This window comes from Tupaia chinensis, unplaced genomic scaffold (assembly GCF_000334495.1).
Source record: "Tupaia chinensis unplaced genomic scaffold, TupChi_1.0 Scaffold000627_1, whole genome shotgun sequence".
Lineage (NCBI taxonomy): Eukaryota > Metazoa > Chordata > Mammalia > Scandentia > Tupaiidae > Tupaia > Tupaia belangeri.
The window spans coordinates 2085138-2101949 of NW_006160147.1; the positions used below are offsets into that span (position 1 = coordinate 2085138).

General features: G+C 46.7%; 1 protein-coding gene across 4 annotated transcripts; it reads left to right on the forward strand.

Annotated features, from left to right (window-relative positions):
- Positions 1-2151: 2151 nt before the first annotated feature.
- LAX1 (lymphocyte transmembrane adaptor 1) lies at positions 2152-16386 on the forward strand. 4 transcript variants are annotated; one of them, XM_027776022.1, is made up of 6 exons: positions 2152-2479; positions 2806-2983; positions 10211-10320; positions 10745-10855; positions 11416-11495; positions 14878-16386. In XM_027776022.1, the coding sequence occupies exons 2-6, from the start codon at positions 2895-2897 to the stop codon at positions 15679-15681; spliced, it is 1194 nt and encodes a 397-aa protein (XP_027631823.1). In that variant the 5' UTR covers positions 2152-2479; positions 2806-2894; the 3' UTR covers positions 15682-16386. The 4 variants fall into 4 exon arrangements, with proteins under 4 accessions (XP_027631823.1, XP_027631825.1, XP_027631824.1 ...); XM_027776024.1 differs by lacking the exon at positions 2152-2479 and adding an exon at positions 2506-2536; XM_027776023.1 differs by lacking the exon at positions 2152-2479 and adding an exon at positions 2509-2631.
- The last annotated feature ends 426 nt before the right edge of the window (positions 16387-16812 follow it).

Consider the following 16812-nt stretch of genomic DNA (forward strand, 5'->3'; position numbering starts at 1 on the left):
GTCAAATTAAAATAAATGAATGAATAAATTGAAAAATAAGTCTTTTAAAAAAAGAAAGAAAAAGAATACGCTGGGCATATGTGCATGCAAGCCCAAAATCCTGAGGGGAGAATAGAGAAGAGATTGGGGTATGGCCATCCCCCTTGAGGAGTGCTTTCTCACATCTCTCTCCCTCTCTGTGGTAAGCACACACACCCTATAATCATTTCTTGTTTCTTTTTTTTTAGAGATTTTTGCTATAGGCGCCACAAAGAGAGAGACAGAAAGTGAGAAATCACCCCCCAGGGGAGATGGCCACACCGCAATCCATTCTCCTCTCGGGATCTTGGGCACACACGCACACACACACACACACACACACACACACGCACACACACAGAGTGAGTTTAAGCCACCAGGTCCAGGACTGGAACCATGGTTGACTACATGGGAGTCCAGCGACATAGCCATTACGCTAACTGCTGGTCCCCCCTATAATAAATTTTTTTTTTTGAGAGATTTTCGCTATAGGGCGTGTGTGCTCGCCAGACAGAGAGAGACATAGAGACAAAAAGCGAGAAATCACCCCCCAGGGGGGATGGTCATGGCGCAATCCCTTCTCCTCCATCCTCCTCTCGGGATCTTGGGCATGCACGCACACATGCCCGGCATCAGTTTTAAGCCACCAGGTCCGGGACGCGAACAGCGGTCGACTACATGGGAGTCTAGCGACATAGCCATTACGCTAACTGCTGGTTCCTGCCCCTATAATAAATTTTAAAAGTTTTTAAAATAGAACATTTCCTGGGAATGAATAGCTTTCTTCCATTGTTAGGATGAACTACTTTGGACACTTACTTTCTGTTTCCATTTGTTGTTTGATTGGGTTTTGCCCCATGGGGAGGGAAAGAAGGGCAGGATGGAGGAGTGTAGCCAGGAACTGGCACCTGATCCAAAGGAGAAGTGGGCAGAGATCCAGGTCCCTGCTCCAAAACCAACTGCTTCTGAGTCTCCTCCTCTCCTGGAGCAAAGTAAATGAGGACCTGGGAGAGCAGAACTACCTGGAGACCTGGCCAAGGCAGGTCTGCAGCCTCCAGGAGCCAGTGAGAACCACACACCTAGGACCGGTGCTGTGGCTCAGGGAAGCCGAGACCCTGCCTGTCCACTGGGAAGAAATGGGAGGGGAGGCATGGCGAGCATGTGCTGGTGTCCGCCGCCATCCAGCTGGGAGTTCATGTGTGGAAACTGCAGCCAGCGAGGGTCCTCTTCATCTCCTCCAAGCACACTTGGTGGCCCCTCCTCCATGGACTCTTCAGGATGCAAAGAGTTTTTCCAGAAACTAGTAGTAGTTGCAAGAGGGGATGGGAGTTAGGAACAGATTTTGAACCACCGTTACAGTCAGGTCATTTGAGATAGGCCCTGGGGAAGACCTATCCCCTTCTGAGACTGGTGGGCACTGAGCAGGGCTGTGATTGACCTTCTCCAGAAGAGCCCTGCCAGCAGGAGTTGGCCGCTTCCAAGAGCTGCTGACAGCTGTTCCCCGAGGGAGCAGGAGTGGCAGGAACAGCCCCCAGGGCCCTGCTAACCCACTACTAGCTCCATTCTTGGGGTAATCCCCAGAGCACAGGTTCTCAAAATGTGAAGCACCGACCAGCTTCAGCAAAATTACCTGGAAAGCATCTATGTAAAAAGTCTGCCCTCCTCTGCACCCTCCACCCACTGAGTCAGAAGGAGAATGCCAGGGTCTGCATTGGTCTCTGCAGAACACCATCCAGTGCTCCTTAGACCTGCTAAGAAACACTGTAACCCAAGGGCTGTAAGACTCAAAGTTGGTGTGCTAGTGGCAACGCTAGCCCGTGCTGGAAACCATGTGGCAACCATGGTTTGGCCATGTAGTGCCATGTGGTATCCTGGTTTGGCTGGAAAAACATGCCAGGTTCATGGGTGGGAGGCCGGGATACGGAGGAGCTGGAAGGGCTAGGGTCTAGGCGTGGCAGGACCCAGGTGAGAGTGCTTTCCCATCTCTCAAGAGCACACATTCTTTCTACCATGAAGGGGAAGATAAAACACTCGAAATGTCCCAAAGCCCAGCGTGAACAATCACGAACCCCCCACTACCTTGCCCCCACTTTGAATCACACTCACCACAGACCACAGAGCACCTGGCAACCCTGGGAGCAGTGGGCCAACGACGCGCTCTCTTCCACCTCGGTAAGAGCTGAGCGGCACTTCCTGTGCCCCACATTGCCCTAACACATTGGTGGCGCCTCTTCCTGTGACTCTGTGTTTCCATTCTTCGCTTTTTGCTCTGCTTTGGGAACTGCGGGAAGATGAGCTTCTCACAGAGACTCTCCCGGGCCTCTTGGCATTTCCCCCTCTGTGCCCCTCATGTTTCCACCAGCGGGCAGCAGTCGTAGTCTCTCCCTGAGCCGACTCACTTTGGGAACACCAGCACCCGGAAGAGATCGCACCTCCTGCAGCAGCGTGTCACCACATCCAGGTAGAAGCAAGCCTGTTGTTTTTGTATGTTGAGTCAACTCGGCCTGACATTTCAAGGGTAGGCACAGGGTTGGGCATTCAATGGGAGAAAGAAAGTTCCAGAAAGAAATATTGGGAGCTTTAGAAAGCAAGAAGAACCAGAAGATATTTTTGGTGAGAGGCTTTGGTGAACAAAGATTTAGGGAAAAGATTTTCTGAGAATAAAAGGTTGTGCATTAGGGAATGTTTGCAAGACATGGAGACCAGGGGGGTTTCTGTCTTCCTTATACAATCTACTTTTTTAAAAAAGCAAACATAAACCGTTTACCTCTTCTTGGGATGATCCAGACAGGTGGCAGATGTGCCAAACCGCCAGTTCTGACTAAGGAAAGACATCGACGTGGAAGCCAGAGAGCACCTCAGAGGTGCCTGCAAAGATGGATGACAGCGCCCCAACCCTTTCGGAAATCAGAGGGAGGACCCCAGAGCCCGACACTCTGCTGGTGACGCTCAGCAGCCTGGAAGGGTGAGTGGCTTGGGTGGCGAGCTCCTCTCCCCAGATTGGAACAGAGGACCCTTGCCCACTCTGGGCAGCTTCAAATATAGGAGCACTGCTGCCCTTCACTACCAGGCTCAGGCCCACTGAGACCACCAAACTGTAGTTCAGGGACTTCTGCTCAGGGCTACAGGGGAAAGTAGAACGTGTTGAGTAAAGAAAGGCGCTATCTGGGGAGAGAGAGAACTGTGATCGTGTAGGTCCTTAGAGCTGGCTGGCTGGCTGGTTGGATTCCTCACCTCTCAGAGCGCCTCAGTCTCCTTCCTCGGATCCTACTGTTCACTCCTCAAGATATTCAAGCAGGGGCCAGATAGTGGTGGAACAGGGAAGCACAATGCTCTCTGTGTCCATCTCACATGGAAAGGTTCTCAGTTCAAGGTCAGAGACCTCCCTGAGCACTCTGGGCACATGCTTGGCCATGATCTGGAGCTGGCTAGAGTCGAGGGGTAGGTCACAGAGTCAAGACCCTGTTAGTGCTCTCTCTCTCTCTTTCTCTCTCCCCTCTGAGAAGAAATAAACAGACACACACACACACACACACACACACAAAATACTAGATCCTACCATAATAGAAATAAAAACCCCATTTCCCAACCATGTGCTTTTAGATCTTAAAATCTTGCTATAGGGGCTGGTGGGTGATGTGATGGTTGAGGGTACTAGTCTCCCACATAGCCAACCGTGGTTCAAGTCCCAGACCTGGCAGCTTGCTTTCTCACCTTCTCTCTCTTGCTCTCATTCTCACTCTCTCCAACTCTGTCCCTTTCTGGTCAAATTAAAATAAGTAAATAAATTAATAAAGTTAAATAAAAGCATTCTTTTAAAAGGTTGCTATAAATAAAAAATGTGATGATAGATGTAATAAAGATAGGTCTTTAGGAATATAATGTCTCAAAAAGGGGTGGATATAAATTGTACTGCTAAGGAGTTCAGTCTCACACAAACGAAAATGAAAGCTCCCTCAGTAACTGAAACTCGAGGAACTAGTAGCTATATAGTTCAGCGTGATGATAAAAGTATAGCCCAATGATAATAAATTTCAGAATTGCTATAGTTTGGGGAAATAAATGTCATTACCATGGCAGACACAGGTCACAGGTAGCTATGGCACTGATGAGGAATGAATTTGAAAAGTTGCCGGACGACTCCTCTAAAGCTATTTCTTTTTTAAAAATTTATTTAATAGGACCAGCAGTTAGCGTAATGGCTATGTCACTGGACTCCCATATAGTCGACTGCAGTTCGAGTCCTGGACCTGGCAGCTTAAACTCAGGCTGGGCGCGTGTGCGTGCATGCCCAAGATCCCGAGAGGAGAATGGAGGAGAAGGGATTGCGGTGTGGCCATCCCCCCTGGGGGGTGATTTCTCACTTTCTGTCTCTCTGTCTCTCTCTGTCTGTCTGGCGAGCGCACACGCCCTATAGCAAAAACCTCTCCAGAAAAGAAAATAATAATAATAAAAAAAAAATTATTTATTTGGGAGACCAGCAGATGGCATAATGGTTACGTCGCTGGACTCCCATGTAGTTGACCACGGTTCTGATCCTGGACTGTGCGGCTTAAACTCATGCCAGTGTGTATACATGTCCAAAATCCCGAGAAGAGAATGGAGGAGAAGGAATTGCGATGTGGCCATCACCCTTGGAGGGGTGACTTCTCATTTTCTGTCTGTCTCTGTCTCTCTGGCAAGTGCGCACACCCTATAGCGAAAAATCTCTCTAACAAAAAAGAAATGTATTTATTTTAAAAAATTTTATTTATTTAAAGAAAAAGAAATTTATTTATTTTTAACTGACAAATTAAAAATTGTACATATTTGTTGTATAAAACATGTTCTTTTGAAATAGATACCCCTTGTAGAATGGCTACATTGAGGTAATTTGCATATCCACATTACTTTGCATACTTACAATTTTTTGTGTGTATGTGGTTTTAAGTGGACTTTAAGAACTCACCTCAAAAACACGATATGTTGTTATTAACTATAGTCACCATGTTGTCCAATAGATAGAGCTCTTGAACTTATTCTTTTAACTGAAATTCTCTGTCTGTAACCAACACCTCTACAAACCCTCTCCTTCCTCAGCCCTGACTAACCGTTCTATTATTTGCTTCAATGAGCTTAAGACTTTTAGACTCCACATATACGATCATGCAGTATTTGTCTTTCTGTGCCTGGCTTATTCCATTTAACATGATGTCCTCCAGGTCCATCCTTGTTGTCACAAGTTACAGGGTTCCTTCTTTATAAACACTGGATAACGGGAGCAGCAGATGGTGTAATGGTTACATCACTGGTCCCCCACATGGCCAACCATGGTTCAAGTCCTAGACCCAGTGACTTAAACTCACGCCGGGTGCGTGTGTGCATGTCCAAAATCCCAAGAGGAGGATGGAGGAGAAGGGATTGCTGTGTGGCCAGGCCCCCCGGGGAGTGATTTCTCACTTTCTATCTCTCTGTTTCTCTCTCTCTGTATCTCCAGCTTGCACACGCACCCTATAGCAAAAACCTCTCAAAAAAAATAAAGAAGACTGGGTAAGTATCACTGTGTTCATACCCCGCATCCATTCATATGTTCACGGACACTTAGGTTCATTTTGTATCTTAAGTACTATGAATAGTGAAGCAATGAACATCGGGGTGCAGGTAGCTCGTCAACATACTGGTTTCCTGGGGATATTCACCCAGTAGTAGGATTGCTGGATCATATGGGAGTTCTTTCTTTTCTTTCTTTCTTTCTCTATTTTTTTAATTTTGCCAGAGGGCACATGCACTCATGATATGGAGAGAGAGAGAAAGCACTCTCCGTGGGGAATTGTCATGCCACAATCCCTTCTCCTCCATTTCTCCCTCCTTTCAGCATTTTGGGCACTAACGTACATGCACCCAGCGTGTTTCTCCCTCTCTTTTTTGGGGAGATAATTTTGCTATAGGGCATGTGCGCTCTCCAGAAAGACACAGAGAGACAGAAAGCGAGAAATCACTCCCCAGGGGGGTTGGCCACGCCGCGATCCCCCTTCTCCTCCATTTTCCTCTTGGGATCTTGAGCACGCACCCACACGCGCCTGGCATGAGTTTAAGCCACTGGGTCCAGGACTCAAACTGTGGTCGACTACATGGGAATCCAGCAACACAGCCATTGTGCCAACTGCTGGTCCCATCCCAGTGTGTTTCTTAAGCCACTGGATTCAGAAACTAAACTGTGCAGTCAGCCATGTGGGACCCAGCCATTTTAACCATCACCCCATGGGCTGGCCCAGTGGTTCTATTTTTTAAGTGTTCACTTGTTCGTTTTTACCATAACGCATGTGTGCTCAGCAAAAGTAGACAGAGAGACAGAGAGTGAAGGGTGAGGGAGAAATCCCCCCTAATGGGGCATGGTTGCACCATAATCCCTTCTCCTCTATTTCTCCATCCTGTCTGGATTTCGGGCATGCACACATATGTGCCTGGCCTGTTTTTCAAGGTGCTGGGCTAGGATTCAAATTGTTCAGGCAGCCATGTGGGATCCAGCTCCCTTAAGCACTAGGCCACAGAGCCAGTCCTGTCTGTTTTTAAGACAGGTCTCACTATGTCATGATCCTCCTGCTTCGGCCTCCCACCTGAGTACCGCCACACCCCACTCATTTTTAGACAGGACCTTGCCATCTTGTCCAGCCCAACCTCAAGCTCAAGATCTTCCTGCCTCGGCCTCCCTGAGTCTCTGGGATTACAGGCACATGCTACTGTGCCCAGCCTTGATGTCAGATCAGAAATCAAACTCAGGCTTCCCATCGGGTTCCAGCCTGCCAAGCACAACATTTTAGCCATGCACACCACCACACCCAAGCTTATTTTTAATTTTTCGGAGAACCTCCTTACTGTTTTCTATAATGGATATACTACCTGCAAAACTATTTTTATATTCATTCATTTGTTTGTAAATTCATTTCCCTCTTTAATGTAACAAATATTCATCAGGCCCTTTACTAAGTTATCGGGTATTCGTCAAGGCCCAAGGAGAACAGGATAGACAAGTCCATCACCATGGTTAGCCGAGTGGAGAGCCACGTACAGCATCCTGTAATATCAGTCAGTCAGAAGTACTATGAAGAGGGACCAGCAGGTGGCGTGGTGGTTAAAGCGCTGGACACTCCCACATGGCTGGCCACAGTTCAAGTCCCTGACCTGATGGCTTGTATTTTCACTTTCTCTCTCTTCTCTCTCTTTCTCATCAAATTAAAATAAATGAATGAATAAATAAAAATAAGTAAATATTAAAAAACGAAGTGCTATGAAGAAAAAGTGAAGCAGACTGAGGGGACTGCAAATAACAGGGTGTGTCCTGGGAAGTCCTGTCTGAGGAGGTGACATTTCGGAAGAGACCTGAATGAAATGAAGGTTCGAGGCATGCAGACAGCAGGAAGAGGAGGCTTCCTAGGAGGGAGAGAGAGCACCCGGTCTGAGACAGAACTTTGTAGGGACAAGGAACAGCAAGGAGTCCTGGCAGTCAAAGTCAGAGGGACAGGACCAGAAAACGAGGATGGAAGGTAGGCAGAGGCCAGATAAAGTCCTCTCTGGGTAAGAGCTGTAGACTGCATTCTAGTGTGGTGGAAAACCCTGGAGGATTACGAGCAGGAGAGAAGTGGTCTGATTTTCTATTTAGCAGGACACGCTGACTCCTGTGTGAAGATAGCGTGTTGGGGCCGAGAGCGAAGGCAAGGGTGCCAGTTAAGGAGGCTATTGCAAAGGGCCATGCTGAACTCATGGCGGCTTAGACCAGGCTGGCAGCAGTGAGGAAGAAGTGGTTGTTTTCAGGATAGACACTCAGGGCGGAGTGGGCAGAATCTGCTGCCTTAGCTGGAAGTGGGGTATGAAAAGAAAAGAGTAAGTTGAGGGCTGGCAGGTGGCATGGTGTTTGAGGTGCTGGACTCCGCCATGGCTGACCATGGTTCAAGTTGGCCATATCCCCTGGGAAGTGATTTCTCAATTTCTGTCTGTTTCTCTCTGTCTCTCTGGCAAACATACAACCCTATATCAAAAATTAAAAAAAAAAATAAAAAAAAAAAAAAAAAAAAAAGAGTAGGGAAGAATGTCTCTAAGGGCCAGCGAGTAGCATGGTGGTCAAGACACTGGACTACCACACTCTCTCTCTCTGATAAGTGTGTATGCCCTATAGCAAATTAAAATATAATAATAAATGCTAAAATTAAATATATAATTCTTAAAATAAACTAAAACAGTGACTTCAAGGGTCTAAGGGCCAGCGAGTAGCATGGTGGTCAAGACACTGGACTACCACACTCTCTCTCTCTGATAAGTGTGTATGCCCTATAGCAAATTAAAATATAATAATAAATGCTAAAATTAAATATATAATTCTTAAAATAAACTAAAACAGTGACTTCAAGGGTTTTTATTTTATTTATTATTATTACTATTTTTCAAGAATTATTTTATTTATTTATTTAATAACTTTATTTATTTATTTATTTATTCTAATTTGACCAGAGAAGGACAGATTGAGAGAGATAGAGAGAGAGAAAGTAAGAAAGCAAGTCACCAGGTCTGGGACTTGAACCATGGTTGGTCATGTGGGAGTCTAGTGCCTTTAACCACCATGCCATCTGCTGGCCCCTATTATTATTATTTTTAATTTGCTATAGGGCATGCATGCTCACCAGTGAAAACAGGGGGAGAAGGGGAGTGAGAAAGCAAGCTGCCAGGATCTGGACTCGAATCACTGTCAGCCATGTGGGAGTCCAGCACATTAACCATACCACCTACTAGCCACAGCTCCAAGGTTTTGACAGAGCCACTAGATGATGAAAAAGGAGGAGGAGAAGGTTTATGGAGGGAGAACAGTGGTTCTGTTTTGCTTTGAGATATGTCAGGCAGCCTCCTGGGAACATCTGGTAGAAAGCCAGATAAATAAGTCTAGAACTCAGGACAAAAACCTTCCCTGGTAGATGACCTGGTTTCTAACATTCAGGGGTAGATGTCAGCTACTAATTCCTATGTAACTTCAATGGGCTGCTTCCTGTTACAGTACACAGCCACCAAAGGCCTAATCATCTGGATGCATTTCAACACTCAGGCCAAGCAGAGCACTAATAGCCCAGCTCTGCAAACTGGGGAAGGTTAAATTCCACACAAGGCAGATGTTGCTTGGAAACCAGCTCCACAAGCTGGTGCTGTGGGGGTTACTCAAGTTCACGCACTTTGGACTGCGTCACAGAGCCACTCCTTACTGGAGAGTTGAGTAATCCTCTCTTCCCAGCAGGCCAGGAGGCCGGGGAGGGGAGCGGGCAGCAAGGAGAAGCAGAGGCGGATGGATTGACTTTGAAAGTTAGGAGAACTGTGAAGGAGTGAAAAAAACAAGATCTTTGGCCTCAAACAGACCTCGACTCCCATTCCTCTCTACTCATTTCTACCTGTATGATGTTGGACAAGTTACTTGACCTTTCCAAGTCTACTCTCAGGTTCCCTGGCCACGAAGAGAAGCATGACTATTGTAAAGATTAAATAAGCTTGGGGCCAACCAGTGGTGTGGTGTTTGAGGTGGCTGGATCCCACATGGCCCACTGTACCCTTCCAGTTCCTGGCATGGTAGCTTAAAAAACATGCCAGGTACATGTGCGTGAGCACCCCAAATCCCAAGAGGGGAATGGAGGAAAAGAGATTGCAGCATGGCCGTCCACCCTGGGGGATGATTTCTCACTTTCTCTCTCTCTCTTTCTTTCAGGCAAGTACACACACACTATAGCAAGTTTTAATAATAAAATTAAAGGGCCAGTAGGTGGCATGGTGGTTAGGGGTGCTGGACTCCCACATGGCTGATTATGGTTTGAGTCCTGGACCTGGTGGCTTGCTTTCTCACTTTCTCTCTCTCTCTCTCTCTCTCTCTCTCTCTGTCCCTCTCTGGTCAAATTAAAAATCAAGAAATTAAAATAATTATTTAAAAATAAATAAATAAAATTTTAAAAGACAAAATAGCTTTTACATGCAAACCCCTGACACCCAGGAGGCATTCCGAAGAGACATTTCCTTTCTCTCACGTCCGATTGCTCTCTCTCCACAAAGTTGATATTTAGAGATGACTTGCCCACCACGTGGCCCTCCCACTTTGGCTTTCCTTCTGTGGCTCAAACTGTTGTGCAAGAGTCTTCTCCATCTTCCCCTCCCTCCTGTAGGACATGGCACTTGGTTTTCTTTCTAGAGCTAAAGACCACAGCATCAGCCTCTTTTCTGGGTTCGCGGGACTCCTCGCCATCCTCTTGTCCCTCGTGGGTTGCTGCATCCTGTGGAACTGGAATAAACGGAAGAAGCGTGAGTCCTTCATTTGTTCTGAGTTGGGATTTACTGGGAGTAATCATCCAGCCCAGCATTTAAAGCTTAGCTTTTTCTAGGAATAATCCATTGTACCGGGGAGTCCTCCATTCTTTTCCTTCACACTGGTCACTGCCTCGCTCAAGGTCTTGAACAGTGACTCCAAAGGTCCAGTGACTTGAGCTCCATCAGAAATGACACTGCCCTAGTACCTTGTGCCCAGGGTCTCCTTCCTGCTTCTGCCCACCGAGTCCCCTCTTCCTCTTGCTCATATGGAAATTCTGCTAACTGAAGTCTGAAAATGTACGATTTGTGATACTCAGAGAGGTTAGGGCTTATTTTTCAAGACCATTTCATCCCTAAGGGTCCTGACATTCTGTGCTCTGGCCCTACCATGCCCTCATTCTCTCTCGTTGCCTTGCAGGACGTGTTCCTTACTTCCGAGTTACCGACATGCCCTGGCTGACACTGCCTCGACCCAGACAGCGCGCCAAAAATATCTATGATCTCTTGCCTAGGCAACAAGAAGAGCTGGGTAGGATTTTTCCCTTAATCCATGGAGTCCAGACATTCCCAACTTCTGCTCCAGAATGCTCCTCTTACTATCCGGAAGCAGCTTTCTGCAGGCTTTCAAACATTTCTGCCCTTGAGTGAGCTGCTAAGAGAAGGGAAGAGATAGACTGTACATTGTGGCTCCAGTGAGAGGGCCTAGAGAGGTCTAGAAAGGGAGCAGAGGCTGGTCTGGGCATGGGGGTTGTTTTTGATGCTAAGGCAGCAGAAGGAAGCTGGGTGTGTCCAGGTATGGGGAAGCCGCGCAGAAGGGGAACATGGCACCAGTATTTGCAAGCAGATGTGTGGGGTGGTCGTCCACAGGAGCTTCCTTCTCAGCCCCTCTGACTCCTGTGCTAGCATCCTTCAGCACCACAGAAGCTCAAGGGGCATCCAGGTCTCAGGGCACATCATCCCTGGGGCTCTGACCCTCTGACCACCAAACATCAGGCCCCAGAACACCATGCACCCCATATGCCCAGTGTACCCATGACGCGCTCAGCCGAGTGGCCAGTTATCTTCAGGAAGTGTCCTCTGCCCTTTCAGGGAGACATCCGTCAAGGAGTCTTCGTGTCTTCAGCACTGAGAGCCTCCTCTCCCGAAGTTCAGACAGCCCTGAACATGCGGTAAGAGTCAAGTGAAAAGACGGCCCCTTAGGAGAATGCCACACCTCTGGCAGGAGAATCAGGGAAAAAGAGTTCTAGGGCTGGGATCTGGTTTCACTGCAAGCAAACAGCATGTTCCTTGGCACCTGCCCCGTGGTCCTATTAATAAATTGGGAAGACTAGCCTCAGGTCCTCCCTACTGCACAAGGAGGGAAAAGTAAGAAAGACGGGAGCAAGTGCTCCAGGTTTTAAGAAAGGCGCCACCAGGGGGGCCAGCAGGTGGTGCAGTGATTCAGGTGCTGGACTCCTGCATGACTGACTGCAGTTCGAGTCCTGGACCTGCCAGCTTGCTTTCTTACTTTCCCTCTCTCTTTCTTTATCTCTCTCTGATGAGTGTGTGTGCCCTGTAGAAAAAATTTAAAAGCAATAATAATAAATAAATAATTCTTTTTTTAAAAAAAAAGAAAGAAGAAAGAAAGGTACTAGGTACCTGTGTTCAAGTATGTGATATTAGAACTGAAACGAATTGTCCTAACAGACGTGATGACATGCTGGTGTATGTCAATGCTAGTGATGCTTAAAACACAACTGAGGCCCCAGCCTAAGGGGCACAGTGCATAGCATATGGACTACAGCGTTGGATACCACATGCCCACTGCCAGTTTAGAGCCCCAGATTGGCTTGAAAATACACCAGGGTGGGACCAGCAGATGGAGTAATAGTTACGTCTCTGGACTCCCACATGGCCAACTGCAGTTTGAGTCCCTGCCTTGGTGGCTTAAAACTCACGCCGGGTGTATATGGATGTGTGCCCCAAATCCTGAGAATGGAGGAGAAGGGATTGCAATGTGACCATCCCCTTCAGGGGATGATTTCTCACTTTCTGTCTCTCTGTCTCTCCAGCAAGCACACATGCCCTATAGTAAAAATCTCTCCAAAAAATAAGAAGAAAATACACTAGGTCTATACATGGGTGCTCAGGACGTATGGGGAACAGAGACCATGGCATAACCCTGCTGAGAAAGCTTATGTTCTCTCTCTCTCTCTCTCTCTCTGTTGCATGCACACATTCTCTATCATTGAAAACAAAAGACAGAAAGCAAAGACATAAAAACTTAAAACCTTGCTTTGGCAAAATCTGTATCAAATTGTTTATAGTAGTCTCAATAGCAGGAATATTAGTAATCCATTCACACGTGGCTTATGTGGAAAGCGTTGAATCAAAATGAGAGTAACCTCTGAAGTGACCAGCGGAGCCTTACAATTAATGACAATCATCTCAAGTGTTTTAGAATCAGGCTCTGAATGCAGCTCCTAAGGAGGAGTCCAGCCAGTCCAACGCCAAGATACCTGGGGTAGTGAAAGGACTGCCTTGAAGACCAGGGTGCTGACTTTCAGAGACAAGTTTGTTTGAGAATCAGTCCCAGGTCACCGGTAGCCTAGTGGTTAAGGGAGCCAGATCCCATATGTCAAACCACGATTCAAATCCTTGCCTTAGGGGCTTGAAAAAAACATGCTAGCCGCATGTGCGTGCATACCCACAATCCCATAGGATAGAAAAATGGAGTAGGGATTGTGATGTGACCACGCCCCATCAAGGGATGCTTTCTCCCTCTGCCAACCCTCTCCCCATCTCTTTCTGGTAAATGTACGTGCCCTCTGGCAATTTAAAAAGAATCAATTCCTTTGGTTTCATGCTCATCTTTGGTGAGCATTGGTGTCACCAAACCTCCCATTGCCAGAGGTTTGGGTTCAGTTACCACTCAGCCACCTCCTTGTGACCGCTTTCCCTCCTCCTCTTCCCGCTCTCCGCTCTTTGGTCTCTGCTTCTGCCAGTGTAAGACTTCCTGGGGTAGCAAGTCTGAGTGGCCAATGAAGAGCAGAGAAAAGAAAACTCTATTGCCAGAACCAGTTCCAGGACTTGAGCTGGCCCCGAGGAGATTTTATTTAGAGCTCAAGTCCCAACTTGACTTAAGCCCCAAAACAGGTGTGTCTTGAATTCTGTAATGTCTGAAAACATATTTTGAATCAGTTGTGAAATACAGATATTTCACAGTGAAAATCCAGTTGTCCTGCTTCTCTTGAAAATTCTGAAATTCTGGGGCTGACAGGTGGCGTGGTGGTTAAGTTGCTGGACTCTCACGTGGCAGAGTGCAGTATGAGTCCTGGACCTGGTAGTTTGCTTTCTCACTTACTCTCTCTCTCTGGTCAAATGAAAGAATAATAACAATAAATTTTAAAATAAATAAGTAATTATATATTAAAAAAGAAAATTCAGAAATTCTAGAAACATCAGACTAACATCCCTAAGTGAGAGTAATCAACTCTGAGTCAGCTTTCCTTTAATAATGACAGGCATTTTTTAGTGTGTTTTATGTGCCATGAACTATTCTAAATACTTTATACATAGTAATCCATTTACTGCTCATGAAACCTTGTGGTGTAGATAGTATGATAATCCTCATTTTATTATCCTCTATGAAGGCACATAGAGATTAGGTCCAGTGTTCAGGCTCACCCAGCACACAGGGATGAGGCCAGCCTCTGCACCCTCTGGATCTATACGTCTACCTCTAGCCACTATGCTGTCTTGCCTCTCACTGTGCTTCAAGGAGACCAGTTCTCTCCAGTATTCTCTTTGTGTGTGTTTGTTTGTTTGTTTGTTTGTTTGTTTTGCCCTAGGGCACATGCACTCACCAGAGAAGAGAGAGACAGACAGTGAAAGGGAAAGTGAGAAAATAACTCCCTGGGGGAATGACCACACTGCAGCCCCTTCTTCTCCATTCTCCTCCTGGGATTTTGGGCATGCACACACACGGGCCCAGTGTGATTCTCAAGCCACCACGTCTGGGACATGAATTGCAATGGCCAGTTGGGAGTCTAGCACTTTGACCAATATGCCGCCTGCTGACCCCTCTCCAGTTTTTTTTTTTTAATTCTATTCATTCATTAATGTATTCTCATTTGACTAGAAAGAGACACATACAGAGAGAGAGAAAGAGAGAGAGGGAAAGTGAGAAAGCAAGCCACCAGGTCCAGGACTTGAACCATGGTCAGCCATGTGAGAGTGTCCAGCGCCTTAACCACTATGCCACCTGCTGGTCCCCCCCCTCCAGTTTTTAATCCTTCCCTCTGACTCCCCAAAGAACCCCCACACCGTGACCAAAAACCAGCTACACCTTGCCATCACATTTACTCTGTTGCTTTTCTTAAACTGGGCCCATTTTGCTCATACCTACCTGGCATCTAGAGCACTACACTTGACTCCAAATTTAGAGCTTCTCTCCAAACCAGAGAACAGAGTGAAGGAGTGCGGTAGTGGGGCCACCAGTGCAGGGAAGGAGACAGGCTGTGTCCATGTTTCTGCTCTCACCCTGTCACAACTTTCTCTTCTCCCTTGTAGCCCTCCCAAGCTGGCAGTGCCCTCCAGGTGCATAGAGCTTACCTCCATACTGTGGGGTACACAGTGGGTGTCTATGACAATGCCTCGGTACCTCAGATGTACGGAGACGTCACTTCCTCAGCACCCTATGTCAACATCAGAGCTCCCGAAGACTGTCTGAGCATTTCTTCAGAAGATTCAAATGATTATGTTAATGTCCCCAGAGAAAACGAGATCGCCGAGACCCTGATTTCTGTCAGTGGTTCCCCTAGAAATGTTGTTCTTCCAACTGCTCAAGAGTTGGAGTTTACTGAGGAAAGCCATGAGGGCTGGGATGATGCTGGTGACTGGCCCAGTGCATGGTCTCCCCCAGCGAAGGGCAGTGATCCACTCAGCGATGGAGACAGTTCTTCTCAGACCTCACATGACTATGTCAACCTGGCAGGGTTGGACCTTGAAGTGATCCAGGAGCAGGGACCCCGGACAGATTGTCGGTGTGGTGGAGATTATGTGAATGTCCCACCAGAAGAACCCAATAGAAGCCAGCAGCAGGCTGAGGAAGAATTGACATCCTCAAACACGAACTGTGTAGCAGCCAGGACAGAGAGTGTAGAGACCCACGTCCAGCCTGTCACGAGAAGGTTCCTGCCTCCAGGGGACTATGTGGCCTTTCAGCCATTCTCACAGAGTGAAGACAGTCAAATGAAGCATGAAGAAGAGGTGTCAAGTGAAGACTCCCATGACTATGAGAACGTACTAGTTGCCAGCTTGGGAGGCAGGGACTCTGAGCAGGTGCATGGCACTCAGCACCTTCCTGATGAATGAAGACCTAGTTGCTTGGCTCCAAAGCCACATGGTGTGGCCCATTCTGCCACTGCAGAGTCTAGACCCTTGACTGCCTCAGGGTTTCAATGGATTCACTTGGTTAGGCTAAGAAAAGGCTGAGATGAGCAGAGAGCTCTTTGAGGCAAAAGCAGAAGTTTGAGGAAGCCAGAAAGAAATTCTTCCCAAGCAAAACTACTGTTCTGTCTCATACTAATCTAAGAGTGTCTGATGAAACTGCTAGTTTCTAGGACAGGCTAGTGCCGCGGGACACAGTGGAAATATATAGTAGTCTCATGTCATTGCCTTCTCTAATGCCTGTGAGCTGCAGGGTGAGAGAAAAGGATTGCACAGGAGCATTTCTAGGATGGTGGAGCTGTTCTGTAGAGTACTGTGTGGTGGGTGCACGACTGTGCACTTTGTCAAAACAGAAAGAACTGGACCCTTCAAAGAGAGACTTTCATTGTATGCAAATTTTTAAAAATTAACCAGACTGCTGGCAGGCCCCTAGAATGTGACAAGTGAATCTAATCATTTTACAAATTATTTCACCCCCATCGCTAGAGGAGGTGAAGGGAAAAGATAGGACATAGGGGGCCAGCAGGTGGTATGGTGATTAAGGGCACTGGATTCCCTCATAGCCAACTGTGGTTCAAGTCCCAGAACTGACGGTATGCTTTCTTACTTTCCCTCCCTCTCTCTTGCACTCTCTCACTCTGGTAAAATTTTAAAAATAAATAAATAAATAAATAAATAAATAAATAAATAAATAAATAAATAAATAAATAAAACAATTCTTTTGGGGAAAAGAAGGGAAGGATAGGATCCTATTAATCTTGGAAAACAATGGTTTGACTGAACAAACAAGTTACATATAAGGAGAGGCAGGTTTTTAGCCCTCAGAGGAAAAAATGTGACAAATAAGGAAGAAGGAAAAGCCAGAATGAACCCTGGGGTGCTGGGTTAGAGTTAGAGATACAGCTTGAGCTCCTGTTTATTTTAATACACACACAAGTAGACATGATACAATAAGTGAAAGCATGTGTGTGTATATATAGGATAGTATATGTATATACATGTTTCCTGGCACTGTGCACCTAAAAAGCAATAGCACCTCAGTTAGAATGAACATTC